The 27,822-nt window shown below is 56.7% G+C and overlaps 1 protein-coding gene across 5 annotated transcripts; it reads right to left on the minus strand.

Annotated features, from left to right (window-relative positions):
• Positions 1–289: 289 nt before the first annotated feature.
• On the minus strand, positions 290–27,536 carry USP1 (ubiquitin specific peptidase 1). Of its 5 annotated transcripts, none has more exons than XM_029083344.2 (11): positions 27,340–27,536; positions 19,032–19,269; positions 16,942–17,062; positions 10,291–10,398; positions 8,675–8,835; positions 7,058–7,716; positions 6,706–6,879; positions 5,129–5,330; positions 3,207–3,941; positions 2,538–2,715; positions 290–485 (listed from the first exon to the last, which is right to left on the minus strand). In XM_029083344.2, exons 2-10 carry the CDS (start codon positions 19,211–19,213, stop codon positions 2,544–2,546), a joined length of 2,514 nt encoding a protein of 837 aa, XP_028939177.1. In that variant the 5' UTR covers positions 19,214–19,269; positions 27,340–27,536; the 3' UTR covers positions 290–485; positions 2,538–2,543. The 5 variants fall into 5 exon arrangements, with proteins under 5 accessions (XP_028939177.1, XP_028939180.1, XP_028939176.1 ...); XM_029083347.2 differs by having other exon boundaries at positions 2,538–2,642; positions 27,340–27,533; XM_029083343.2 differs by lacking the exon at positions 290–485 and having other exon boundaries at positions 2,082–2,715.
• Between the last annotated feature and the right edge of the window lie 286 nt (positions 27,537–27,822).

The raw sequence follows: 27,822 nt of genomic DNA on the forward strand, positions 1-27,822 counted from the left end.
GATGCGTCTCCCGTTATTTATAGCCTACCTGACGTTAAAACTTAGCTACTTCTAGGTCACGTCTTTAATTTATACTAGGACCATTTACAGCTACAGATGCAACCGTTTTTAATGTAGTGGTGTTTATTTTAAAGGTACTATTAAATGTGACTGTTTACACTGACTTTTACCCCGAGTTGGGCTTCCAGCTTTGTCCCCGGGCTTAGCCGGAGAGGAGAGGTGAGTCGGGCCGACGTCTCGGGGACGAATTCCGCTCGCCGCCGACTCCCTCGCCCCCCCTCCCCCCCGCCCGCTTTCGTCCACACCTGCCGTCGGGATCGCCCACCCTCTGCTTCGGTCGGGATCGGCAATACGCGCCCGCCGATCTGGCGATGGCCACTTCGGGGGCAGCCGCCGATGCCTCGCCGAAGGGGTTCTAACTTCTCGGTGTACGTTAGAGTCCCAGGCTCACCCGTCCTGCCGGGTGCAGAGCGCTGCGCTGCACGCTGGGGAGAGGGCAGGAGAGCGGCGTCCACTCTACTGGCGTAGAGGTGACGGGAGTCGCAGGTTGGTTTCCTTTAGGTCCTTCTGTTACGTTGACGGGGGCGGGGGGGGCCGTTCGAGCAGGACCTGGCGGGGTCCGGCTTCGCGCCCCCCCCCGCCCCGTACGGTGCTTTGAGTATATTCGAAGTTGTGATCTGGGTACATTTCGACCGGTAGTTGACTTTTTTCGGCAAGTGACGCGGGAAGTTACAGATACTAGGAAAACTATCTCCCTCCCGACCCACCCCCCGTCGGGGTGTCATGAGACCTGGTGCCGTATTAAGTTGCTTTCTAGAGACGTTCTCCTTGACAGTTGGCCTGCTGGACTCATCGCTTGAAGATCCCAAAAAAGAGGGGGAAAACAACCCTCTGGAGGTTGGAGAGGGCTTCAGAGGTAAGGCGGGACGTTATTTTGACCTTTTTGTGGCCAAACTCCTGGACTGGTGAAGGGTAAAGAAAGGATCCCTTGTCGGGCCAGGAAGGAACCGGTACCTCGGATAAGACCCTGGGAAAGGTGCCCTCGCCACCCCCGAGGCCTGGGGGGGGGGGGGCGGTGAGGGTGCTATTTACTGAACGCAGTGCCCAGGGCGAGCAGAGCTCGACTCCTTCAGGGGGCATAGTTAATCCCCCAGAATCGGTGTGAAAAATCAGCGTCTTTAACAGGGGCCAGAATAATTTGAGCAATCCTTGCCCGACTCCAGGGATGGTAACAATTAATAATTACAGGGCTGTAGCTCGTTCCTTAACGCCCCTAGCGAGGAGCTAGATCAGCCCATGTCTCAAGAAGGCTTTATTCCTCCTCCCCCCTCCCCCCCCAATTTTCTATTCATAGTCCAGATCTCCCTCAAAAAAGTACCGTCGTAAGCTACCCTAAGGACCGACTGTCTATCCAGTGTTCTACTCTCCCTTACGGTTACCCGACATCTAAGAAAATCTGAGAAACGAAAGAAGGTAAAAAGACAACTCTCACTTAGTAAAATGAATACGGCACGTGTTCTAATGGTATTTAAGCACTTACCCTGTGCCAGGCAGTCTACTAAATGTGGGGGGGTAGAGACAAGCTAATTTAGCGGGACAGCGTCCCCGTCCTACGTGGGGGGATTCAGTCTTCACCTCCATTTTGCAGACGAGGTAAACCGAGAGCCGGAGCGGTTAAGAGAAGCAGCGTGGCTCAGTGGAAAGAGCACGGGCTTTGGAGTCAGGGCTCATGAGTTCGAATCCCAGCTCTGCCACTTGTCGGCTGTGTGACTGTGGGCGAGTCACTTCACTTCTCCGTGCCTCGGTTCCCTCATCTGTAAAATGGGGATGAAGACCGTGAGCCCCACGTGGGACGACCCGATTCCCGTGTCTACCCCAGCGCTTAGAACGGTGCTCGGCCCATAGTGAGCGCTTAACAAATACCAACATTATTATTAAGTGACTTGGCCCCGGTCCCACGGTAAAGCGGCGGAGCCGGGATTAATCCTGCTGTCAAATGGGGATTGAGGCTGCGAGTCCCACATGAGACGGGGACACTGCCCAGCCCCATTTGCTTGTTTCCACCCCGGCGCTTAGGACGGCGCCTGGCACACGGTGAGCGCTTAAAGAAACAGGGAGAGTTGGTGGTGGTGGTGGTAAGAAATTTACGGGGAAAGCAATTCTCGCTTCCTTCCTGGCCAACATTTCTAGTAGCGCCACCTCACCTCGTACAAGTGGGCCACGGCCGTTTTTCTCCCGTGGTGCCATTACGCTTCTGTTCCCGGCCCGGCCGTCTGGTGGAAGGGAACACTCCTTGCCCGGGCCACGCTTCTCGAGAAACCGCGGTCCTTCAGTGAAGTGGAGAGACTCCAAGTACCAGATTTTAGGGCCTAGGTCTTGCCCCCAGCGCTTAGAACAGCGCCTCGCACGTAGTAAGCGCTTAACAAATACCGCCATTATTATGATTGCCTGGTATGGCCAACTGTAGAGCTGTAAAAACGTCAAGGTGTGCAGGTCACACCTCCTCTAAGCTCTTCCAAGTACTCGGAAAAATATACCTGGCTCTAGAGACGCGGCTGGCATCCGGACTGCTCTCTTCGGCGTCTTATCGGACCCGCAGGGCTGCGGATTTTCGGCCTCCGGAGTCGTCGTCCCTGCCGAGGCTGCGGGTAGATAGAAGCCCCAGCCCAACACCAAGAGGTCGGGGGAGGAGGGGGAGAGGACGGTGCGCGGGCCCTGTAAAGGCGAACGTCGCTTCGTTAGGAAAAGGCCGCCCGGAGAGGGGGTTGGGAGAATTACCCGTGACAGCCAAAATACAAATACAGTACTTTATTTTTTCTTTTTTTTTTTTTAAAAGCCAATACAAGAGACGTGTAAAAACTTACAGGTGCTTTTAAGTGGCTGTATTGCAGACAAACGGTTTCAGAATAATATCTATACAAATCTCGTTCCCCGAAGCTAACGGACGGCTAAGTCTCCACTAGGGTGGTTAGTGCGCGGAGAGGAGGGGCCCTAGAATTAGCGCGCTTCGTTTCGGTCAGGGTTCGGCTACGGAGACGGAAACTAGAGAGAGAGAGAGAGAGAGAGAGAGAGAGACCCGTCGATACCCTCCGCGTAGCTTCGAGGAACACGCGAGCTGGTTCCGGGACTCCCCGACGGATTCGGTTTCTATCAATATAGGTTTTTTGCCCATCTGTGTCGTATTTACAGGAGGAAAATACACTCACTCTACAATCTTCTTATAAAACAGCAGGTAAGGGGTGGAAGTGGAGGCCGTGGCGGGGGACAGCGAATTCAGAAAGTCCTTCTCTTCCGTCACCTTCACTTCCGAATCGTCGAAGAGCAACCACTTCCCCTCGTACTCTCTGAGGCTCCGCACCACGCGGGAGACTCGGTCCTCGAACCCCCCGGCGCCGTCGGCCTCCGCCCGGCGGCCCTCCCGCCCCCCGTCCGCCTCCGGGCGGCCGGGGCCGGCCTCGGCGTCCCTGCTGTCGGAGAAGGCGCCGCCGCCGAGCCTGTCGGCGTTGGCCGCCTTGCCGCCGTAGAGCTCGGGGTCCGGTTTGCTCTTCTGTCCCCCGAGGAGCCCCACCGCCTCCATGCTCTTTTTGCTCAACGCCTTGGCGGCCGGGGCGCCGCCCACGCGGAAGGACACCTCGCCGTCGTCGTACTCCTCCGCCACGGCCGCCCTGGCCTCCTCCTCGTCGAGGGGCTCCGGCTTGCTCGCCTCGTACGTCCGGTCGGGGACGAAGTTGCCCGTGTCCAGCTCTAGGCTGTCGAGGTCGGTGACCTTGACCGAGGCCGTGTAGTGGCCGCTGCTGATGGTGATGCCGCTGTGCATCACCACCGCGAAGAGTCCGTAGCTGTCGTTGGTCGGCTTGGTGCTCCACTCCCCCAGGGACAGCCGCAGGGGCGTCAGTAACGGGGTGTTGATCTTGGACAGCCCGCCCCCGTAACAGTCGAACCTGGACGGGGAGAGAGGCAGAGGCCCGCTCGTCGTCATCCTCCTCCTCCTCTCCTCATCCTCCGCGTCCCGCCTGGCCCCGTCGGCCAGCGGTTCCCCGCCGGGGACGGCTGGGGGATTTGCGTTGGGGTTTGGTAAGAACGACTCCGACGCGGGGGGGCGGGGGCGTCTCTGGCCGCTCTAAAGGGTCGGCCACCTGTTGGATCCGTCGGGTCGCTCAACTGGAATCCTGTCTCACCGCACGTGGGTGTCTGCTATCGCTCAATAACCATCGCTTCTCTCTCTCTATAGCGTTATATGCATTATAATATACATTACATAATAACGCATACAGAGAGAGCCCTATTGGTGACCCAGTGGGTCGCATTCATCCTAATCGATGGCCCACAGGCTCTGACGTCAGTGTCAAGCTGACGTAACGGAGAAAACAACAGTCCCAAAGTTGGCACCCAAGAGTCAGCCCACACTCTGAGGGGATCGGAAGGCTGTCCGGCGGCCCAGACGGAACTCGGGTCGGTTACTCGGGCGCCTTCGCTTCCCGGGCGTTTTTAAAACCTCCGACTGTTTCTAGTCCGAGAGGTAAAATGGCGGGCCGGCCGCCGCCCCGCCTCGCCGCCCCCCCCCCCCCCCATCCCCACACTTACACGACCTGACGAATCACTTTGAAGTTCTCTAATTAATTCCTAAAGGAACCCCCAACCTCCCTTCGCGGAGAACAGAAACCCGAGAAGCCCATTACGGGGCGGTGAACTGAAGGTATTTATGCAAATGGATCGGACGTATTTTTCCCTCCTCCTCTAATTGGCATCGGGGCGCTGCAGGGCCCGGGCCCGGCAAGAGCCGGGGAGAAGTCTCCCCCGGCGCCCCCCCCCCCCCCCTTTCTCTCTCCGGGGCTTGGCCCAATTAAGCAGAGAAGCCTCCCGGGAGAGCGGGAGAGCCGTAGCCCGGGGCAGATGGTTCTCGAGACCGGCAGAGTGGCGGCCGGGGCGGAGGAGAATTCTCGTCGAGACAGGTCGGGTGGCTTTCAAAAAGGAAGCCGTCAGGGCCGAGTTCTCTTCTGAGAACAAGGTCGTCCCCCCCGCCGCTCAAGGAGTGGGCGGGAGGCAGAGGATTATCCTTCGGCAGCCCCCTAATCTCCCCGCCCGCTCGGCCTCCCCCGCGGGCGCTCAACGAGGGGACGATACTCACTCCAAGCCGCTGGCGGCGAAACACTTCAAGTGGATCGTTATGACCTCGGGCATCTTGTCAAACAGGAGGCTCCGTTCGGCTTCGGTGTAATGATGGCAGTTCTCACAGAAGTACTTGTCCTCCCCCACGATCCTCTCCACCGAGGCGAACTGCGAGATGGCCCACTTCAAGGTCTTCGTCTCGGTTTTGGGCTCCGGGGAGACTACGAGAGACGACGGCATTCGGCGACAAGCCGCGGTCGGGCCGAAACCGGGCCCCAACGGTCCCCGACCGCCTCCCGGGAGAGGGGCGGTATTAACCGAGGGCGATTCCCTCCGTGGGCCCGGAGACCCCGGTCCGGCTCCCTCCTCTCAAAGTAGAGAGGCTGAAGTTAAGGTAACCTCGTTTCCCATTAAAACGTTAACTCGGGCCGACGGTGGCGATGGGGGTGATTTCACTAATAATGATGTTGGCATTTGTTAAGCGCTTACTCCGTGCAGGGCGCTGTTCTAAGCGCTGGGGGAGATACGGGGTCATCGGGTCGTCCCACGTGAGGCTCACGGTCTTAATCCCCACTTTACAGCCGAGGGAACCGAGGCCCAGAGAAGTGAAGCGACTCGCCCACGGTCACCCGGCTGACAAGGGGCGGAGTGGGGATTCGAACCCATGACCTCGGACTCCCAAGCCCGGGCTCTTTCCACTGAGCCCCGCTGCTTATTAAGTCCTTAGCGTGGGTGGAGCGCTCGCGCTAAGCCCTGGGAAAGAATGCCGGGGGGGGCGGGCGGGAGGGGAGGCGCGTTATCTGCTGCAGGACCTCGGAGAAGCTAGAAGAGCGTCCGCGTTCCCCTCCCGCTCCCGGGAGGGAGAAGCCGGGCCCTTCCGGGGACCGGACAAGCCCAACTCCCCGCTGGATCCCCACCCGGCTTTGGAAATGGGCTACGGGAGACTCCCGGGGGTCAGCGGCCGCCTATCTGCCAGGTGGTTCTACCTGCTGGGGTCGAAGCCCTCAAGTAGTAGTAAATGGGCGACGCCTCGTTGGACGCGGACCGGCGGGATGTCGGGAAGCAAGCTTAGAGTACGGATTCAGCGGGGGAGGGGCCGCAGCTTTTAGGGGTTTCTGACGGGGTGAAGTCATGGCAGAAGAAAAATCCATCCTAATCAGTGGCACTTGCTGGGCCTCCACCGGGCGCAACAGCACGACGCTTACAAATCCGGGGAAGTCCAGGAGTTAGACCGATCCCCAGCCCTTCGGACAGTGCTCCGCACCGCGGTAAGCGCTCAGTAAATAGCATGGCTACGACCACCCGTGCTGTCAAAATGGTGACGGCCCCACCCCACGCGGCCGGTTTAAAACGCCCCTGGCAGGCTGCGGCCCGCGGAGAGCCCCGGTAAATGAGGAGCCACCAATCTTCGGGGAACCCATCCGCCCGCTCCGTCGCGAGCGGTAGGCACTCGACCGACGCCACCGATCCATTTCCCATCTTTGGACGGCGGCCCCTGATCTCAAATCTCTGGCCGGTGGCCCCGGCGGGCTCGACGACACTAAACGGCGCTCTGCGCCCGGCGGAAGCCGGCGCGAGGGGCCGCGGCCCGCTTACTTTCCGAGCTCTCCTGGGCCTTGCCGAGCTCCTCCTCCTCTTGGACGGGCACGCTGATATCCTGGAAGTCTTCCCTGCGCTCCGTCAGACACTCGCACTCCAGGCAGCGGGTCCTCAGCACCAGCTGGCCCTGGAACAGCTTCTCCACCAGTTCGAACCCCACCTGCTCCAGCCCTGCCAACCCAAAAGAAAATAGCGACCCGCTTAGCCGGGGGGCTGTAGGGCAGGGAAGGGCCCGGGACGCGCGGTAGCGAAGGCCAGCCCCTTCCCCGCTTTTAGGCCGCCCCCCCCCCCCCCCCCCCGAAGCGCAGAAAGCTCTCCTCCCCCGGCGAAGACCGCGGCGGGCACCCACCTGGGCTGGCCGGCGGCTTGGTTTCTCTCTCCTCCTCGCTCCCTCCCGGGGAGGGGGGCTCCCCGCCGTCGGCGCACTTGACCGAGTCCTCCTCGGGGTCCCCGTCGGCCCCTCTGGGCTGGCCCTTGGCTCCCGGGTTGGCAGCGAGCTTGCCCAGGTTGCAGAACTTGGACAGGATGCCCGGATGTTTAGCGGCGGGCTTCAGCCAGTTTATCTTGAGCCGCGATTTCTTCTGGGTGGGTTTCGCGCCTTCGGCTTCGGGGGGGCCCGGCCCGGGGCCCTGGGGCGGGCCGTCCGGCTTCTCGCCCGTCGCTTTCCTCTTGGACCGCGTCTGCCTCTGGCTTCCCTCCGCCGCCGCCTGCTCTTTACATACTTTGGGTTTCTTCTTGGCGTTCCCGGCCTCGCTGCCCTCGCTTTTTCTCTTCCCGTTCCCCTTCTGGAGTCTGTCTGGGGCTTCGTCCGAGGGCGAGCGCGCGGCGCCGTCGTCGTCGGGGCCGGCCTCTCCCTCGGCCCGCGGCGGGGCGGGGAGGGCCGCGGGGAGGCCTCTCAGCTCGTCCTTCTTTAGGATCTGGCATGTTTCCTGAATGTTTCCCAGGATGCACTGAAGGACCTCCTGAGCGTCGTGCTGAAGGTAGCCTTCGTACATGGGGTTCAGCTCCCTAGACGGGGGAGATGGTTTCATCCTCCCTTAAAACCAGCTTCGCCCCGCTCGGACCCTGGATCCCCCAGCCACACGCGGCCACCTCCCCGACCCCAGCTCGACCCTGAAATCCGCCCCTAAGCCTGGCCATCTACCACCCGGGTGCAGCCAGGAGGAGGAGAAGGTCCAGAGTCACCTAGTTCTGCTTACCGTTCCCGCGGGAACGGTCTTGGTGCAGCTAAGCCCCAAACTTACGACATGCAAGTGGACCGATTCCCTTCCCTTTACCGAGCACCTCCGGGGGACAGAGCCACGGCCAAAAGGCGGGAGGTGGGGGGGGGGAGCAGAGCTCCGGCGCGGAGTCGGACTCCCCGGCCTCGCTCGCCGAGGGTCAGCGGGAGGGAAACTTGCAGGCGAAGCGGGGGACCCCCGGGGTTGGGGTAGGTGACCTGGCCACTGGAGGTGGGGCTCCCTTCCCCCACAGTGGTCTTTAAAGCCCATGACATGGGTAAACTGAGGGCCTCCCCCAGGCCCCATCTCCTCGGCGCCCTCCCCCCCCAAAACTATTCGGGGGTTAAGAATAAGCCCTCTGCCGAGGCTGCTTCTAGAGGAGAAAGCTCGTCTCGGGCAGCGAACGAGCCTGTTGATTGCTGTGCTGTCCTCTCCCAAAGCACTCAGTATGGAGCTCTTGCACACAGTGAGCGCTCAATAAGTACCGTGGAATGAAAAAGGAAAAAAAGAGGACATTAGAGTAACAACCACGGTCGGGAAAGGTATGTTTTCCCCTTTTCCGGCTTCGACCAATTCGCTATCCCACAGGCCCCTCGGGGAAGGAGCAAAGGGAGGGTTGGCTGGCCTTCCTCCTCCTCCTCCTCCTCCTCCCAAGCTGGCGCAGCTCAACCGGGCACCCGCCTAAGCGGACAAGGCGTAGCCCAGACGGGGACCCCGCCGTCACCCTAAGGGTTCCCCTCTGGTACCTGAGCGTATTGAGCAGGCGCCGGGGCTGAGTAGCAAGCTCGTCCGTGTATTTCTCGGGATTTAAGAGAAAGCTGGCCTGGAGCTGTTCCACTGAAATAATCAAGGATCGAAGGTTGCAGATGAGGTCGTAGCTTGCCGGAGAATCCTCTTTACAGCTTCCCTGGGGAAAGAGAAAGGGGCACCAACTCTCAGTCTTCCACTCCGGACTTCAAATAAGGACGGGCCCCCTCCCGCACCTTGAAACCGTTCTCCCCTACTCGAGTAGCCCAATTCTGAGGGTCGGCGGTCCCCGACTGGGCCCGGAGGGGAAAACCAAGGGCCAGCAGCAGGATCCCTTTCTCCTTTCCACCCCGGCTCCCGGTCCCGGCTTTCGCCCAACCTGATCGCTACCCAGCGGGCTTCCTGGAGCTAAACCCCAGGAGGGCGGCCCCCCGACGGTCCATCCCCTCAGAGCTCTCTGCCTGTCTCGCTCCTGGCCCGGAGAAATGGATACCCGTGCCCCTTGGTGGCAGGGGGCACGGCTTGGTGGGCTCGGGGAAGCTCGCTTCTGTCACGAAGCTGAATTTTTTTTTTGCCTCAGAGGCCAGAAGGAGGAATCACACCCTACCAGCAACTGGATGCCTCGGAATCTGTAGGCTGCAAATTGAAGATGCATTGTTTTCTTGTTAATAGAACAACATGCTTCCCCCCGAAAAAAGGCAACCTTTCCTCCAACCAGACTGGGAGGAAAAGGGGCCACCCAGTAGATGGTGCAGGCCCCAGGGCCTCTCTAAACTCCTTGAGGGAGGGAAGCATTTTCCTTAGCAGAAGGATATTGGCTAGAAGGTGTGGGGCGGGGAACAGGAAAACAAACAAAAACCCCCCACACACGTACACGCGCAGCCGACACCTGGCCGGATAATCGTGGAAAGCTGGCTCAGACCGTAGCGAGTCATTGCCGGCGGAGTCCAGAGAGGCGATGGGCTTCCGTTTTTAACAGCCTGGGTGCCCCCCAAACCGGGACCCTCAGACTTTTCTTCCAGTCCAGGAGCTTTTAAAAAAGCATCCTAAGGTTAACCTGGTGTCTGGTTTGTCCCTTAAAGGTGAAACGGGGGGGGGGGGAACCCCTCAAGCTTAATAAGCTCCGAGGCCCCAGAATGTACTGCCGGCCCTGTGTGAGCCTCAGGTGGGGTGGGGCGGGCCCAAGGGGGAACGGTTACTTGGAAACCCACAAATTCCGTGGGGTTTGGAGAGTGTCCGTTTCTAGGGATTGGGGACATCTGTTGGAGCCTGGTTTTCTCCCCTTCGACGCAGGCTGACCGGAGCCTGGATGCGGTTCTCTCTTACTCCGCAGAGCCACATACACTTTCGGTACCCCAGGAAACTTCTCCCCCCCCCCCCACCCCGTTCTCCCAGCTTGAATTCCACTTCGGGGAAGCTCTCTGGGGGCAGACATTTGCTTCCGAGCAGAGTCAAGTGTTGAAAGCTTAAATCGGTTACGGTATCGCGTTACAAGAAAACACTTTCCAAGACGGGAAACGATCGTGTGCCGCTGTTTAGAACGGATTTCGAAGTAACCTGTGCTCCGGTCCCTAATTCTTGGAAATGAAATAAATTCTTATTTTTCTCTACTTACCTTGTCGACTTTTTGATTGGCTTCATCCTTGAGCAGTTCTTTCTTTTTTGAAATGATATTGAATAAGTGCTTCACGCCAGGTTTAAATCCAGGACAAAAATAGAGCACCTACAAATTTAAGTAAAAATAAACATTTAAGATAAGAACTCGCATAAACTTCCAACATGAATCAGACACTACTTACAAGGCAAACCCTTCCCTTCCCCCCCAGTCAACTGTAGTTCTCTAGAAACCAATTAGGTGGTAAGTTCTTCGGTAAGTTTTAGACAAGTAGGATGGCCTAGTGGCAAGAGTCCGGGCTCGGGAATCAGAGGACGTGGGGTCTAATCCCGGCTCCGCCGCTTGTCTGCTGGGTGGCTTCGGGCAAGTCACTTCACTGGGCCTCAGTCACCTCATCTCTAAAATGGGGATGGAGACGGAGCCCCACATGGGACAACCTGATTACCTCGTATCTATCCCAGTGCTTGGCACACAGTCAACGCTTTACAAATACCATAATTATCATCATTAGTCTACTTGCCTCTACCAATGCGGTCGAGAAAAACGAAGCTCTAGAACGACGGGCCCAATTAAAACACCCCCCCAGGATTTACGGCGGGTGTCCTAGTACTTCACACTGCGCTTCACTATTGAAAGTTTCATTTAAAATGTTTAAATCGTTAAAAACGAGCTGCAGAACCTTCATTCAGCAATTTGCACACATACTTATCGCTTCTCACCTGACAACTGGGGCACCCACTCCTCTCCCCGCGAGCCCCTTTCAACCGTTCACCGCTGGTCCTCTCCCCACCCCGCTGCCTTCGAACGGGTTCACGTCATCCCCGCAGCCTCGGAAAGTCTGCCCTGGATCCCCCTGCGCCCTCCGACTCCCTCTCCCCTCCGTCGTGCCTGCGGCTCCTCTCCGTCGGCTCCCCGCCCGGGACCGTGAACCTTCCGGGCGGCCCGTTTCACGGGCCGTCCGCCGCTCTCTCCCCCGCTCGCCGATGCCCTCGTTGCCCCAGCCACCTCTCGGTCGCTCGTCTCCGGACCAGTATCGGAGAGGAAAACCCATCTGTGGTCTGACTGCCGTGTTTCTCTCTTCTTACCTCTCTGGCTCCTCCTCAGAGTCTCACTGGCTCCTTTTCAACTCCGGATGTCCCTCAAGGACACCGCGGGTTACCTGAGTTTCCCGGGTCCCCTTCCCTTCTCACTTTACACTGGCTTCCTTGGGGTGTGGGCTCATCCGCTCCCCCTGGCTCCGGCAACCCCCTCTGGGCAAATTTCCCCCAGCCTCACTGGCCTCGGCCCCTCGGCACACGCGACTGTTCCTCTGCCCTCTGGGACTTGGCTGCTGCAGAGACAGGCACCTGCGCTGGTTCCTTAGGATCAATAATGCCCACAAACTGAACTCCTCATCTTCCCATCACCGCTGACTCTCCCCCTCCCCCGGCCAATCCTTCCCATGCGTAAAGCTTGGACCTTGGTGCTCTCACACTCGCCTCCACACTCGCTTTCCTTCCCGTCCCTCTCCACCCGAAGGGGCTTGACTCTGGTCCCAGTGCCCGTCGCATCCTAACTCGATTACCAGCCTCCACGCTGGGCTCAAATCAATCAATCAATCGTGGAGCTTCTCTTCTCTCTGAATTTTCCAAAAGTCAATCCCTCTCTGCCTTTGCTAACTACCGCCTTGGGCCTTCAGTTGCTGTCATAGCCCCTTCTGATGCCCAAAAGCCCCAACACACATATCTGGAATTTTAACCTAAAAGTCTACCAAGGATTTCCTCTATCTAGATCTCACTTTCAAAGAAAGCCAAACACCCTAACAAGGACTAAATGGACCGAGACCAGTTCAGAATATTAAACAAAATGCGGCTCGTTGGCCTCCCTGGATAGGAGAGTGGTCTTCTGTCTGTCCGGCTAGTCCAGGTCCAAGAGGCTGGTGGGCTCGGAAAACAAAAAAATTCTGCTCTTTTCTAAGCATCAGGCACCGTACTAAGCGTGGAGGTAGGTACAAGATCATCAGAGAATAGACTTGGATATTTAAAAACCCTAGTGCGGCATCAACTTTAGCCCCCAACAAGGCCAGGAGGAAAGTCCAGACTGCGGCACGCTCGTTTTACACTTTAACGAATCACACTTTGCCGCTTCCCCTATCCGTAATCTATTTTCCTGCCCATCTTCCCCTCTAGACTGTAAGCGCCTCTCTCCCAAGCACTCAGTCGCGGTGCTCTGCACACAGAAAAGCGCTCACTAAATATCACCGACCGACTGATTTCCGTTACCGGCCGAGCCAACCTCCGGACACGTTCCCGAATGACCTCCCAGTTGCTCTCACTCCTCAAGTCTGCTTGTTCCATCCCACCCAACTGGACCCACACCAGATCTCGTCGTCACCAATCCACCCACCTCCCTACCACCATCTCCTTACCCTGCCTTCTTTCCCACCCACTTCATTTTATTTATTTATTTTTGGACGGCACTTGTTAAAGCATTTACTAGGACCAGACGCTTTACTAGGCACTGGGATAGATATAGATCGATCAGACTGGACACAATTCATGTCCCGCACAGGCTCGCAGTCTTACTCCCCATTTTACAGATGAGGTAACTGAGGCACAGAAGGGACCTGCCCAAGATGACTCCCGGGTCCGTGCTCTACCCACTTTCTTCCCTGCCAAACTGTCTTCTCCCCCAAGACCACCCCCCCGCCTAAAACTCTGGTGTCTCTTCACTTACTCCAGGCCGTCAGGCCCCTCATTTGGTCTCCCTGCCCAACCTGCCCTCTCTTGATGCAAATTTACTGCCCCACCAAATCCTCGGCCCACAGCACGTCTCCTCCGTTCACGTGCCTGCGGCCTAAAGCACTGCTGGAAATCCTTCCGGGCACCGGGCCGGACCTCAGCCGCCTCAGATTCACCCTCCCTGCTCTGTAACTGCCCGCTCCTCCGTCCAGCAACGCCCCTTCTCCTCCCTTACCGACTGCTGTGCCCCCTGCCAACACCGCCTATTCCAGACTGAACTTCCTCCTTAAATCTCCACCGCCCTCGCCCGCTATTTGGACAGAAATCCAAGTCGTCAGATTCAAACCGCCCCCGAATGCCCTCTCGCCGCCCCGGCTCCCTCTCAGGTCTCCCTGACAATTCTCTCGTCTACCCTGCCCGTTTCAAGACAGAGACCCCACATTTGCTTTTGAAATCTACCACCTCCAACGGTACAGCGCCTCCAACCCCTGCATTCATTCAATGGTATATACTGAGCGCTTAGCGGGTGCAAAGCCCAGTACTAAGCATCTCTCCACACCTCCCGAAAGGCCTTGCACCCACGCTTCCTCTCTCCCCACCATCTCCAACGGCTCGGGCCCCGGTGGCTCCCGCTCCCTCTGCTTTCAAACAGGCTCACGTCACTCCCATCCTAAACAAAGACCCTCTAGACTCCTCTGCCCCATCCAGCTACCACTCCATCTCCCACCTGCCATTTCTGTCCAAACTCCTCCAAGGAGTTGTTCACACCTGCCAATCCTCTCCGTGCCCCTCCGCGCTCTGTCTTCTGCCCCCTCCGCTCCATCGAACCCGCTCCCTCCAAGGTCACCGGTTGCCTCCTCCCTGCCCTAATCCTCCTCGGCCTCTCTCGGCTGCCTGAGACACCGTGGACCACCCCCTTTCTCGCGGAAACACCACCTAACCTCACTTTCTTAGTTGTGGCCTCTCTCTGAAACCCCCGACCGGTTCTCCCACCTCTTCGGAAGCTTCTTCTTGGTCTCGTTTTCCGGCTCTTCCTCCGCCGCCTCTTCCTCCAGCGTGGTGAGCCCTCGGGGCTCAGACCTGGGGCTCCTCCTGTTCTCCCTCATCCGCTCTCACCGTGCGGACGACCGTCTCTCCTCGGACGGCTCCCCGAGCTCCCTCGTCACCGCCGACTGCCGCTCTCCCTCTCCACAACCTCGCATCTCCTCCTGCCTCCGGAACCACGCCGCCCGCTCTCTCCTTCACCCCACACATCCAATCCGTCACCGGAGCCTGCCGCTCTCACCTTCACGACATCGCCGAGATCCGCCCTTTCCTCTCCATCCAAATCGCTACCACGGTGGTACAATCGCTCATCCTACCCTGAGTGGATGACTGCATCAGCCTCCTTTCCGACCTCCCGACCTCCTGCCTCAGTCCGTACTCCACTCTGCTGCCCGGATTATCTTTCTACAGAAACGTCCTGGGCACGTCACCCCCCTCCTCAAAAATCTCCAGCGGTTGCCCATCAACCTCCCTATCACCCAAAAAATCCTCACCACTGGCTTCAGAGCAGTCCATCCCCTCGCCCCCTCCTGCCTCACCTCCCTTCTCTCCGTCTCCATCGCAGCCCGCACACTCCGCTCCTCTGGTGCCGCTAACCTTCTCGCTGGGCCCCGTTTTCGCCTGGCCCACGTCCTACCTCTGTCCTGGAACTCCCTCCCTCTTCAAATCACACTTCCCCCCTTGAAAGCCCTACTGAAGGCTCACCTCCTCCAGGAGGCCTTCCCAGACCAAGCCCCCCTCTTCCTCAGCTCCCTGTCCCCGCGCTGCCCCGACTCACTCCCTTTTCTCTACTCCCCTCTTCCCACCCCCAGCACTTGTGCATATACCGACAGATCTGTAATTCTATTCACATTGATGCCTGTTTACTTGTTTTGATGTGTATATATATCTGTAACTCCATTTATTTATATTGATGCCTGTTCACTTGTTTGGCTGTCTGTCTGCGCCCGTTCTAGACCGTGAGCTCAGTGAAGGCAGGGACCGTCTCTCTTTATTGCTGAATTATCACTTCGTATAGCGCTCTGCACACAGTAAGCGCTCAATAAATACAACTGAATGAATGGATAACCCACCAGCACCCCATGCCCTTCATCACCAAACTGAACTCATCCTCCCTCCGAAATCCTCGCCGCTTCTGGTGACGCCGCCCCCTCCACCACCATCCTCCCCGTCACTCAAACCCACAAACCAGTCATTCTCCTCAACTCCTCTCTCCTTTCCATCGCTAAATTCTGATGGTTCTTCCTTCCCCACGCTTCTGGAATCTCCCTCTGTCCCCCTCCGGCTGAGACTGCCATCGTGCTGGTCCGAGCACTTGTCCTATCCCAACTCTGCCGCGTGCATCACGCTCCTTGCTGGCCTCTATGCCTCCAGTCCTTCCCCGGCTTCAGTCCACGCTTCACTCTGTTGCCCGGCTCATTTCGGGGACATCCTGCCCACGTCCCCCCACTCTCCAAAACCCTCCAGTGGTGCCGGGGTCTTCTCCACATCCAGCAGTGACTCCCACCTACTGGCATTAAAGGCACTCCATCCGCTCCCGCCCGCTTATCCCCTCTCATATTTTTTGCTCCTCTCGAGCCAACCTGCTCATTACGTCTCATTTGCACCTCTCTGACCTCTTTCTTCTTGCTCATGCCTCCCTTCTGCCCGGACCGTTCCCCCCGCCATCCGTATCCGAGCGGGCCACTGCCCCCCAGGTAATAATCATAATAACGTTGGTATCTGTTAAGCGCTTACTATGTGCCGAGCACTGTTCTAAGCGCCGGGGGAGATACGGGATCATCAGGTCCCACGCGGGGTTCACAGTCTTAATCCCCATTTTCCAGATGAGGTAATTGAGGCCCAGAAAAGTGAAATGACTTGCCCAAAGCCACACAGCTGACAAGCGGCGGAGCCGGGATTAGAACCCACGACCTCTGACTCCTAAGCCCGGGCTCTTTCCACTGAGCCAGGCTGCTTCAGAGCCCTTCTTAAAATCACCTCTCGCCCAGGAGGCCTCCATTAAATCATTCTTCATTCATTCGGTCGTATTTATTGAGCGCTTACTGTGTGCAGAGCACCGTACTAAGCGCTTGGAAAGTACAATTCATCTCCCCACTCCAGTTCTCCCCCCATAATCATACTAGTAAGTGTGAAGCACGTCTTACCCGTGCCAAGTCCCGTGCTCAGCGCTGGGGTAGATAATCAGGGCGGCCACGGTCCCTGCCCCACAAAGGGCTTAGGGTCTCTTCTTGCCACTTCAGCTGGGGAGTCCCGCTGGCCCCCTTGTACTTCGGTTCGCCACTTGACTCTATTTTATTGCTTCCTCCTACTCTGTCATTTATTTTAGCATCTGTCTCCACCCACCGTTCGATGGTAAATTCCTTGAGGGTGAGGATGCCGCCTAATTACCTGTACTCTTCCCACGGGCTCCGCACAAAGTGCTCAATAACCCTGATCGATGACGACGACGACAACGCCGCTCTAGCATTCGCGATGCACTTTCTACGTGTCAGAGCGTCGTGCTAGATCCAGATACTCAGATGACACAGAGGCCCCGTCCTACACAGATGTGGAAACTGAGCTCCACGGAGACCGACGTGCCACGCGTCGGAGTCGGGATGAGAACACAGGTCTCCCGATTCCCGGCCACTCGCTCTTCCCACTAGGCTCCGCCGCCTCTGACGCCCCAAATTCGGAGACTTTGGTGACGCCCGACGTGGCCGCGAGTGAGTTTTTAATACCGTGGAGATATTAAACTCCGGGCTGAAAAATCCAGCAGTGCGTCTGCTGCTCTCGCTTCGGTTTCGAACCGTCCCGCGGCCGGATCAGGAGGAATAACGGCGGGGTCCGGTCGGCCGGTCTGGCGCTCTGAGAAGTGCATTCCGCGGAACCGGGGTGGACTCACCTGCAGGATGCTGTTGAGATAACAGGTATTGCCCAGATTGCTCAAACCCACGAAAGGGAGCAGGTTCTCTCTCTTGTCACAGGTGACCGGTGAAGGCTGGGCCGCCGGAACAACCTGATCGCTGTCGGGACGAGGAAAGAAAACGCGTGAGGATGATGACGAACAGCCCGGGGAAGCTGAGAGAGACCGTTCAGGGGCGCTCCTTTTATCCTCCCCCTACACACAGGAGATTTTTCACTGTTGACTTCCAAAGCCCCAAGGCGAGAATCAGGATGAGGTTTCGGGTACGCCGCCCCCCCGCCCCCAAGGGATCTAACGCCGTCCCTTTTCCCCTCCCTCCCTCATTTTCAGGACGGACCCCGCAGACACCTAGATAGGCCGTCAGCGTCTGTTTTCACTGAGCGTTTTGGCGTCGGTGGGGGTGACGGACCGTCCCGCCTGCAACACGCTTCTGCCCGGACCGAGCACGGCGGGACGTCGGAAGCGGTGGGGCGCTTGACGACGGCAAACCTCCCCCCCCTCTGCCCGCCACCTTCCAGGAGAACCGAGCAGCCCCTTTCTCGCGAGGCTAGCCGTGGTCTTCTCTGAGAGGAAGCCACACCGTTGCCCGCAGAGCCAATACAGCCTGGGAGTCACGCGGACTTCAACGAGGCGTGACATTTTCCAGAGCGTTTCCCCCGCGTTAGCGGACGTTGCCCAGGCAGGTTAGGTGCATTTTTTAAAGATGGGTTTCACGAGGAGGTGCCCCCCGGGGCAAAGCCTTGCCGAGCAGACCCGTTCTCCTCAAACGTGAGGGTTGCTTCTTCCCCATCCCCCCAAACAACCCGCACACATCCACCCGCCCCCCCGTTTCCTCGGACGGCCCGGGGCTCCGGACCCAACAGGGGACCGACGACCGGACCGATCCTCCCCTCTAACTCTCGCGGGGAAGGCGCCACGCACGCTCCGACGGCAGCAGGCGGCGGCCGCTCGGATTTCGGTTCCCCTTTCGAAGGCCTTTCGTTTGACCCGTCCCCCTTGAAAGGCCTTCCCTACGGGGACCAGTCTGGAAGCTGATCCACTGGAAAAAAGGAAAGAAAATCCCTCCGGTGTGGAATAAGATTTCGTCTGGGCGGGTTCAATTCGGGTTCTTCAATCGAGTTCCCTCCCCGCCCAAAATAGCAGGAGAAGGCGACGTGAAAAACAGTTAACGGCTACTCCTTGATGGCCGGGGCTGGAATTCATACCACGGAATTCAAATCACCCAAATAAGGAACCCTTGAACCATCGGCCTCGCCGACCTTGGGGGGGGACCAGCCCCGCTCCCACTTTACGGCGGGGGGGATTCAAGGTAGACCTCACATGAAAAAACACAAATGTGAGCCCCACGTGGGACAATCTGATGACCCTGTATCTACCCCAGGGCTTACAACAGTGCTCTGCACATAGTAAGCGCTTAACAGATACCATAATTGTTATTATCCAGGTCCTGGGAATCAGGAGACGTCGGGGGACGAGCCGACGCGAAGCCCCACGCAGATCGTCGGCGCCACAAATTAAGGCGAGGGCCGGAGTCCAGGTCCCCGAGCCTGGACGGGAGACTCCGTCCGGCCGACCCGGGGTGGGGAAAGGGGTCACGGGCCGGAGCGGCTCATTCCGGACGGTTCCCAACACGGCACCACCGGCCTAAGTTTGTGGGAAGATCCCGCTTACTCCACCTGAACTCTGTCCCTATTAAAACATAAGAAACCTGGGGGAAAACTGAGTACTGCACTGACGTCTTGGAAAACAACTTTTAAGAGTCTGGCTTCTGCTTTTACGTATTCCCTGAAACCTTAATAGGCTGCTTTTCCGTTCCACCTCACCAGCTGGTAAGTTGAAGTAAAAAGGTGACGCCACATTCCCACCCCACCACCCCTCAACGACTTAAGAAATGCTGGCTCGTGGTACCGACGTTTTTTAATTGATGACGACATGAGAGTAAGTCACATTCGGAGCGGAGATTAGCCTTATTCTAATTGCGCAGACCTACATATTTTAAAAGACATAACGTGAAGCAATAAAATCACCAAAGGTAGCTTAAAACAAAAAAAAATGAGTCATGTACATACATTTCAGATCCTCTGTATTCTGAGCCTTTTTGTTCATTCTCTTGAGATTCTGTGAAATCCAGTGCTCTTTTTGTTTCCTTTTTTTGAAAAAACTTCAGAGAAAGTCTATTTTTCTTCGAAGGACTGCCTCTTGAAAGTCCATTATTATCGGTCGATATTACACCTGGTATTACACCTGGCATTTTTCCTTGGACCCGCAAATGTCGACAGGAATTCGTCTAGAGAGGGAAGCTACAATCTGTAAGAGAGACACGCACAGACCAATCAGGCTTGTTTCGGGTCAAGCACCGCATAGGGTAAAACGCCACCGATGCCGAAAACCGAAGAAAAACGTTTAGGAAGGGGGATCGGTACTGGTTCAGGAGCTCGGGCTGAGACACGGAAGCTGTCGACGGCTGAGACACCTGCGACTGAAAGCCAAAGCCATCTGACGATGGCCGTCGATTCCGTTTCGGGATGACTAGGACCGCGGCCGCAAACGCTCAGTTTGTGATTCTTAGCTTGCTTTAGAATAATACAGAATAACAGAAGTCCGGGGAAAACAGAAATTTGGCTCATCTCTGAAAGCCCGATGACACGCTTATTAATGGATGCCACGCCACAAAGCGGATCGCAGAGTTTCTGAGGTCGGGAGTTTACGACCCTACCTGCAGACGCCCGCCACACATAGGGTCATCGTGAAAAGGAGAGTCAGAATGAGTAACAGTAACAATAATAACCGCGGTCTTCATTAAGTGCTTACGACAGGCGAAGTGCCGTACTAGGCACCGGGACAGACGCAACAGCGATATTCCATCTTCTCTCAGGTTTCCATTGCAATTTGGCAATAAGAAGAATGACCAGTGGGGGAACTTGACGGCCTTTTTAACCTTAGTTTCATTTTTGGGGGGCGGGGGGGGGGCGGTTAAAAGTAAAAAGTCGCATTGGTAAACCACTCCACGCTAAGAACCGTTCGTTTTATGGAAGACAGCTGTGGTTTCTCTGATGATGATGTTGGTATTTGTTAAGCGCTTACTAGGTGCCGAGCACTGCTCTAAGCGCTGGGGGAGACGCACGGGAATCGGGTCGTCCCACGTGGGGCTCCCGGTCTTCATCCCCCTTTTACAGAAGAGGTCACTGAGGCCCAGAGAAGTGAAGCGACTCGCCCACAGTCACACCGCTGACGAGTGGCAGAGCCGGGATTCGAGCTCATGACCTCGGACTCCAAAGCCCGGGCTCTTTCCACTGAGCCACGCTGCTGTTTAGGGGGACGCTGTATTTGCAGGGGCACCTATTAAGTGCTTACTCTGTGCTGAGCAAGCCGCACGCCGGGCGAGACAGGAGCTAATCAGGCTGGACGCTGTTCTGGTCCCACCCGGGGCCTCCAGGCTAAGTAAGAGGGACTAAGAGACGCGAAGAATAATATCGATTTCCCTTCCCGCTTTGCTCCTCCTTCCCTCGCCAACTTTAGACGTCCGAACGGCTCTGGGCGGGGAAGAACTTAACCCAGAGCGGAAGAATGACGACGACGATGACGTTGGTATTTGTTAAGCGCTTACTGACTAGGTGCCGAGCGCTGTTCTAAGCGCTGGGGAAGATACAGCGTAATCAGGTCGCCCCACGGTCTTCAGCCCCATTTTCCGGACGAGGGAACTGAGGCACCGAGGAGTTCAAGTGACTTGCCCACAGTCACGCAGCTGACCGGTGGCGGAGCCGGGATCGGAACCCATGACCTCCGACTCCTGCGTCTTTGCTCTTTTCACTGAGCCGGGCTGCTTCTCTAGGTTTCTTCTCTAGGAGAAGAGGTCGCTTCCCGGGCCCAACTTTCTGGACTTTCACTTACCTTTCACCCAGAAGCATCTCCAGACGCCTTACAAACCCCCCCCCACGTGATGAACGAAATCAACAACGGAAACGGACTCCGGCAAAACTCTACTTTCCCGATTCTTCTGGGGCGAAACGTCACTTGGGGCATCCTTCCCGAGACCCTCCAGAGCCTTGCGGCGTGGAAACAGCCCGGGCATCGGAGTCAGGGGTCACGGGTTCGACTCCCGGCTCTGCCGCTCGTCAGCCGTGTGACCGTGGGCCAGTCGCTTCACTTCTCTGGGCCTCAGTGACCTCCTCTGTAAAATGGGGATCGACCGGGGGCCTCACGTGGACGACCTGATTCCCCCGTATCTCCCCCGGCGCTCAGAACGGTGCTCTGCACATCGTAAGCGCTTAACAAATACCAATATTATTAGTAGTAGTAAGCACTTACCCTGTGCCCGGCACTGCGCTAAGCACTGCTGGATATCATATTCGAGCTTACTTCTTCCCATCTGTAATTTCAGAGTCTGTCTCCCCAGGTGGGCTATAAGATCCTTGGGGACAGGGATCAAACACAGCACCATTCGCACCCCGACCCTTCGACGGGGAATCCCCGGGGGGCGGGGGGGGGGGGGGGGGGACGGGAACCAGCGCCGGGCACCTTTATTGTGAGCGCTTAGCGCAGTTACCTCGTCTCTCCGGCCGCTGACCTCTTGCCCCCCCACCCCCGTTCACACCCGCTCCTCCCCTCCCTCCAGGCCCTTCTGAAATCTCCTCTCCTCCGGGAAGCCTTCCCGGATAGGGACGCGATCTAAAAATGTTCAAGCCTCCCCCCGGCCCCGGGGACGGAAAGCTCCTCGCGGACTGGGATCCCGTCGACTCGCTCGGCGCTTAGTACAGTGGCCCCGCACACAGTAAGCGCAGCGGCTAGAGCCCGGGCCTGGGAATCGGGGGGGGGGGGGGGGGTCGCGGCTTCCGATCCCGGCTCCGCCGCCTGTCCGCTGGGTGACCTCGGGCGAGTCGCTCCGCTTCTCTGCGCCTCGGTTGCCTCATCTGTCAAATGGGGATGGGGACTGGGGGCCAGTGCTTAGTGCAGTGCCTTGTACCTAGTAAGCGCCTAAATACCACAAATGTTGTTATCTAGGCGGCCTCCCCCGGAAAACTCCTTGTGGGGAGGGATCGTACCTATCCAATCTACTGTACCGTACCCTCCCCAGCGCTCAGTACAGTCCCCGGCACACGGTAGGCTCTCGACAGCCCCAATTCCTTGCCCGGCAACCCCGTGGCTTCCCCCCTACCTAGAGCGCCGTAACAGCGCCCACGTCGACCGGTTCAGCCCGCTGCGGCCTCCTCCCGAGCGTCTAGTACAGTACTCTGAGGTTCCCGGGGCGGATTCGGCCGCCCGGACCGGGAGAGGCCTCCTGAAGGTTCTGGGCCCTTCGCTTCTCTGGGCCTCGGTTACCTCACCTGAAAGATGGGGATGAAGACCGGGAGCCCCACGTGGGACCACCTGATTACCTTGTAGCCGCCCCAGCGCTTAGCACAGTGCCTAGCACACAATAAGTGCTTAACAAATGCCATTATCATTATTCATTTCTCCGGGCCTCAGTGCCCTCATCGGTAATAGGGGGGCGAAGACTGTGAGCCCCACGTGGGACCACCTGATCACCTCGTAACTGCCTCCACGGTTAGAACGGTGCTTGGCACATAAGAAGCGCTTAACAGATACCATCGTTATTCTTATTCTTATTATTATTATTAGAGAAGCGGCGCGGCTCGGTGGAAAGGGCCCGGGCTTGGGAGTCAGAGGTCACGAGTTCGAATCGCAGCTCTGCCGCTTGTCAGCTGTATGACTGTGGGCGAGTCACTTCACTTCTCTGGGCCTCAGTTCCCTCATCTGGAAAACGGGGATTAACTGTGAGCCTCACGTGGGACGACCCGATTCCCCTGTGTCTACCCCGGCGCTTACAACAGTGCTCGGCACATAGTAAGCGCTTAACAAATCCCAACATTATTATTATTATTATTAATTATAATAACGTGCCAAGCACTGTTCTAAGGCTGGGTCACATTCAAGGCCATCGGGCTGTCCCACTCGGAGGTCACAGTCTTCATTCCCATTCGACAGATGAGGGAACTGAGGCCCAGAGAATAATCACGTTGGTATCTGTTAAGCGCTTACTACGTGCCGAGCACTGTTCTGAGCGCCGGGGCAGACACAGGGGGATCAGGCTGCCCCCCCGTGAGGCTCACGGTCTTCGTCCCCACTCCCCAGATGAGGTCACTGAGGCACCGAGGAGTGAAGTGACTCGCCCACAGTCCCCCAGCTGACAAGTGGCAGAGCCGGGACTCGAACCCACGACCTCCGACTCCCGAGCCCGGGCTCCTTCCACCGAGCCGCGCGGCTTCTCACATACCTTCTCATATACGCTTGACGACGACTGTTCTTGCCATTTTTCACTTCTCTGGGCCTCAGTTCCCTCACCTGTAAAATGGGGATGAAGACTGGGAGCCCCACGTGGGGCAACCTGATCAGCGTGAATCCCCCCCAGCGCTGAGCACAGTGCTCGGCACAATGGAAGCATTTAACAAACACCCCCACTACTATTATTCCCGGTCACTTCTCTGTGGGCCTCAGTTCCCTCGTCTGTAAAAGGGCGACGAAGACCGGGAGCCCCACGGGGGACGACCTGATTCCCCCGTCTCTCCCCCGGCGCTTAGAACGGTGCTCGGCACATAGTTAGAGAAGCAGCGTGGCTCAGTGGAAAGAGCCCGGGCTTCGGAGTCAGGGGTCACGGGTTCAACTCCCGGCTCGGCCACCTGTCAGCTGGGTGACCGCGGGCGAGTCGCTTCACTTCTCTGGGCCTCAGTGACCTCATCTGGAAAATGGGGATGAAGACCGGGAGCCCCACGGGGGACGACCTGATTTCCCCTGTGTCTCCCCCAGCTCTTAGAACGGTGCTCGGCACCTAGTAAGCGCTTAACAAATACCAACATTATTATTATTATTAAAATGGGGACAAAGACCGTGAGCCTCACGTGGGACAACCTGATGACCCTGTGTCTCCCCCAGCGCTTAGAACACTGCTCGGCACATAGTAAGCGCTTAACAAATACCAACATTATTATTATTATTAAAATGGGGACGAAGACCGTGAGCCTCACGTGGGACAACCTGATGACCCTGTATCTCCCCAGCGCTTAGAACAGTGCTCGGCGCGTAGGACGCGCTTAATACCAACATAATTATTAACAAATACCAACATTATTATTAATACCAACATTATTAACAAATACCGACATTATTATAATTAACAAATGCCAACATTATTATTATTATTATTAAAGGGGGAAGAAGACTGCGAGGCCCCCCGTGGGACAACCTAATGACCTTGCATCCCCCCAGCGCTTAGAACAGTGCTCGGCACATAGTAAGCGCTTAACAAATACCAACGTGATTATTAACAAATACCAACATTATTATTATTATTAAAAGGGGGATGAAGACTATGAGCCCCCCGTGGGGCAGCCTGCTGCCCTTGCACACCCCCCCCCAGCGCTTAGAACAGTGCTCGGCACATAGTAAGCGCTTAACAAATACCAACATTATTAACAAATACCAACATTATTATTATTATTATTTATTATTATTTAAATGGGGATGAGGACTGTGAGCCTCACGTGGGACAAGCTGATGACCCTGTATCTCCCCAGCGCTTAGCACAGTGCTCTGTACGTAGCAAGCGCTTAACAGACACCATTATTATTATTATCAAATACCACTATTACTATTATTTTTAAAAGGGGGGATGAAGGCTCCTAGGTCCACGTGGGACAACCTACTGCCCTTGCACCCCCCAGCGCTTAGCACAGCGCTTTGCGCATAGTAAGCGCTTAACAAACACCATCATTATAATGAACAAATACCCCACTATTATTAATATTATTCTTATTATTATTAAAAGGGGGGGGGAAATGAAGGCTCCTAGGTCCACAGGGCCAACGTGCTGCCTTTGCACCCCCCCAGCGCTTAGCACAGCGCTTTGCGCATAGTAAGCGCTTAAACACCATCGTTATTATTAACAAATACCACTATTACTAATATTATTATTATTAATATGCTGCCTTTGCACCCCCAGCGCTTAGCACAGTGCTTTGCGCATACTAAGCGCTTAAACGCCATCATTATTAACAAATATCACTACTATTATTATTAAAGGGGGGGGGGATGAAGACTCCTAGGTCCACATGGGGCAACCTGCTGCCTTTGCAGCCCTCCCCAGTGCTTAGCACAGTGCTTTGCACATACTAAGCGCTTAAACACCATCATTATTAACAAATATCACTATTATTATTATTATTATTAAAAGGGGGAGATGAAGGCTCCTAGGTCCACGGGGGGGGGGGGGCAACCTGCTGCCTTTGCACCCCCCCAGCGCTTAGCACAGCGCCTTGTGCATAGTAAGCACTTAAACACCATCATTATTATTAGCAAATACCACTATTATAAATATTATTAATATGCTGCCTCTGCACCCCCCAGCGCTTAGCACAGCGCTTTGCGTATAGTAAGCGCTTAAACACCATCATTATTAACAGGTACCACTATTATTAACATTATTAATATGCTGCCTTTGCACCCCCCCCAGCGCTTAGCACACTGCTTTGCGCATACTAAGCGCTTAAACACCATCACTATTAACAAACACCACTATTATTAATACTATTATTATTAATATGCTGCCTCTGCACCCCCCAGCGCTTAGCACAGCGCCCTGCGCATAGTAAGCACTTAAACACCATCATTATTATTAGCAAATACCACTATTATTAATATTATTAATATGCTGCCTCTGCACCCCCCCCAGCGCTTAGCACAGTGCTTTGCGCATACTAAGCGCTTAAACACCATCATCATTAACAAGGAGAAGCAGCGTGGCGCAGTGGAAAGAGCCCGGGCTTTGGAGTCAGGGCTCATGAGTTCGAATCCCGGCTCGGCCACTCGTCGGCTGTGTGACCGTGGGCCAGTCGCTTCGCTTCTCCGGGCCTCAGTTCCCTCATCTGGAAAATGGGGATGAAGACCGGGAGCCCCACGTGGGACAACCTGATCATCCTGTATCTCCCCCGGCGCTTAGAACAGTGCTCGGCACATAGTAAGCGCTTAACAAATACCAACATTATTACATTATTATTATTATTAAGACTATTATTATTAACATGCTGCCTCTGCACCCCCCCAGCGCTTAGCACAGCGCTTTGCGCCTAGGAAGCGCTTAAACACCATCATTATTATTAACAAATACCACTATTATTATTAATATGCTGCCTCTGCACCCCCCCAGCGCTTAGCACAGCGCTTTGCGCCTAGGAAGCGCTTAAACACCATCACTATTATTAACAAATACCACTATTATTATTAATATGCTGCCTCTGCACAACCCCCCCAGCGCTTTGCGCCTAGGAAGCGCTTAAACACCATCATTATTATTAACAAATACCACTATTATTATTAACATGCTGCCTCTGCACCCCCCCAGCGCTTAGCACAGCGCTTTGCGCCTAGGAAGCGCTTAAACACCATCATTATTATTAACAAATACCACTATTATTATTAATATGCTGCCTCTGCACCCCCCCAAGCGCTTAGCACAGCGCTTTGCGCCTAGGATGCGCTTAAACACCATCACTATTATTAACAAATACCACTATTATTATTAATATGCTGCCTCTGCACAACCCCCCCAGCGCTTTGCGCCTAGGAAGCGCTTAAACACCATCATTATTATTAACAAATACCACTATTATTATTAACATGCTGCCTCTGCACCCCCCCAGCGCTTAGCACAGCGCTTTGCGCCTAGGAAGCGCTTAAACACCATCATTATTATTAACAAATACCACTATTATTATTAATATGCTGCCTCTGCACCCCCCCAAGCGCTTAGCACAGCGCTTTGCGCCTAGGATGCGCTTAAACACCATCACTATTATTAACAAATACCACTATTATTATTAATATGCTGCCTCTGCACAACCCCCCCAGCGCTTTGCGCCTAGGAAGCGCTTAAACACCATCATTATTATTAACAAATACCACTATTATTATTAATATGCTGCCTTTGCACCCCTCCCCCAGCGCTTAACACAGTGCTTTGAGCATAGGAAGCACTTAACAAACACCATCACTCTTATTATTATTAATAAAAAGGGGGAGGTGGAGGCTCCTAGGTGCACCGCGCCCCCCCCCCCCCCCGGCGCCGCCGCCTCCGGGCAGCCCTCGGCGCTGTGGCGGCGGGGGGGCAAAACCCGGCGCGGAGCAGGAGGCGGGACGGGACGGGGGCTCGGGTTCGGCGCGGTCCGATCCGCCGCGATCCGCGCCGGGTTTGGCCGCCCGCCCGCGCGCATGCGCAGAGGCGGGGAGCCGCTCTTCCCGCGCACGAGGACGGGGGAGGGGGGGGTTAGCGCGCGCGCGCGCGCGCAGGAGAAGGGGGAGGGGAAGGGCGGCCGCGGCCCGACTGACCCGGCTGAGGCGGCGACCGTCTCCGCGATGGCGACGGGCGGGACTCCCCCCCCCCCCCTCCTGCAGCTCGCTACATCGCCGCCGGGCCGCGTCGTCCTCCGGCTCGGCGAAGGGCGGCGGGCCTCGCCGGCTCCCCTCGGCCGCCCTCCCTCTTCGCCGCCCCGGGCGCGCGGGCTGAGGGCCGCGCTACGGCGCGGGAGAAGGGCCAGCCCGCGCGGGCGGAGCCGTTACTCAAACCGCCCAATCGCCGGCCAATGGGAGGGGAGGGGGCAGCGCGCGGGAAGACGCCCGGGCGTTAAGGCCGCGGGCCAATGAGGGGGAGGGACGGGGGACACGCCCATCGGGGAGACGGGCCAATGAGGGGGCGGGGGAACGGGGATAGGCCCGCCTACTGAGGGGACGGGCCAATCGGGTGGGGGGAGAGGGAGGACGCGCCCACCGAGCGACGGGCCAATGGGGTGGGGAGGACGGGAGGACACGCCC

The sequence above is a fragment of the Ornithorhynchus anatinus genome, chromosome 18 (assembly GCF_004115215.2).
Source record: "Ornithorhynchus anatinus isolate Pmale09 chromosome 18, mOrnAna1.pri.v4, whole genome shotgun sequence".
NCBI classification, from domain to species: domain Eukaryota; kingdom Metazoa; phylum Chordata; class Mammalia; order Monotremata; family Ornithorhynchidae; genus Ornithorhynchus; species Ornithorhynchus anatinus.

Excerpts from the sequence above, each read along its gene's own strand:
- USP1 (XM_029083344.2), bottom strand. The coding sequence starts at position 19,213 with ATGCCAGGTGTAATACCAGGTGTAATATCGACCGATAATAATGGACTT. Across the intron at positions 8,836-10,290 it reads CCAATCAAAAAGTCGACAAG|GGAAGCTGTAAAGAGGATTC; the intron begins GTAAGTAGAGAA and ends CTCTTTCCCCAG. Across the intron at positions 7,717-8,674 it reads CGCCTGCTCAATACGCTCAG|GGAGCTGAACCCCATGTACG; the intron begins GTACCAGAGGGG and ends TCCCCCGTCTAG.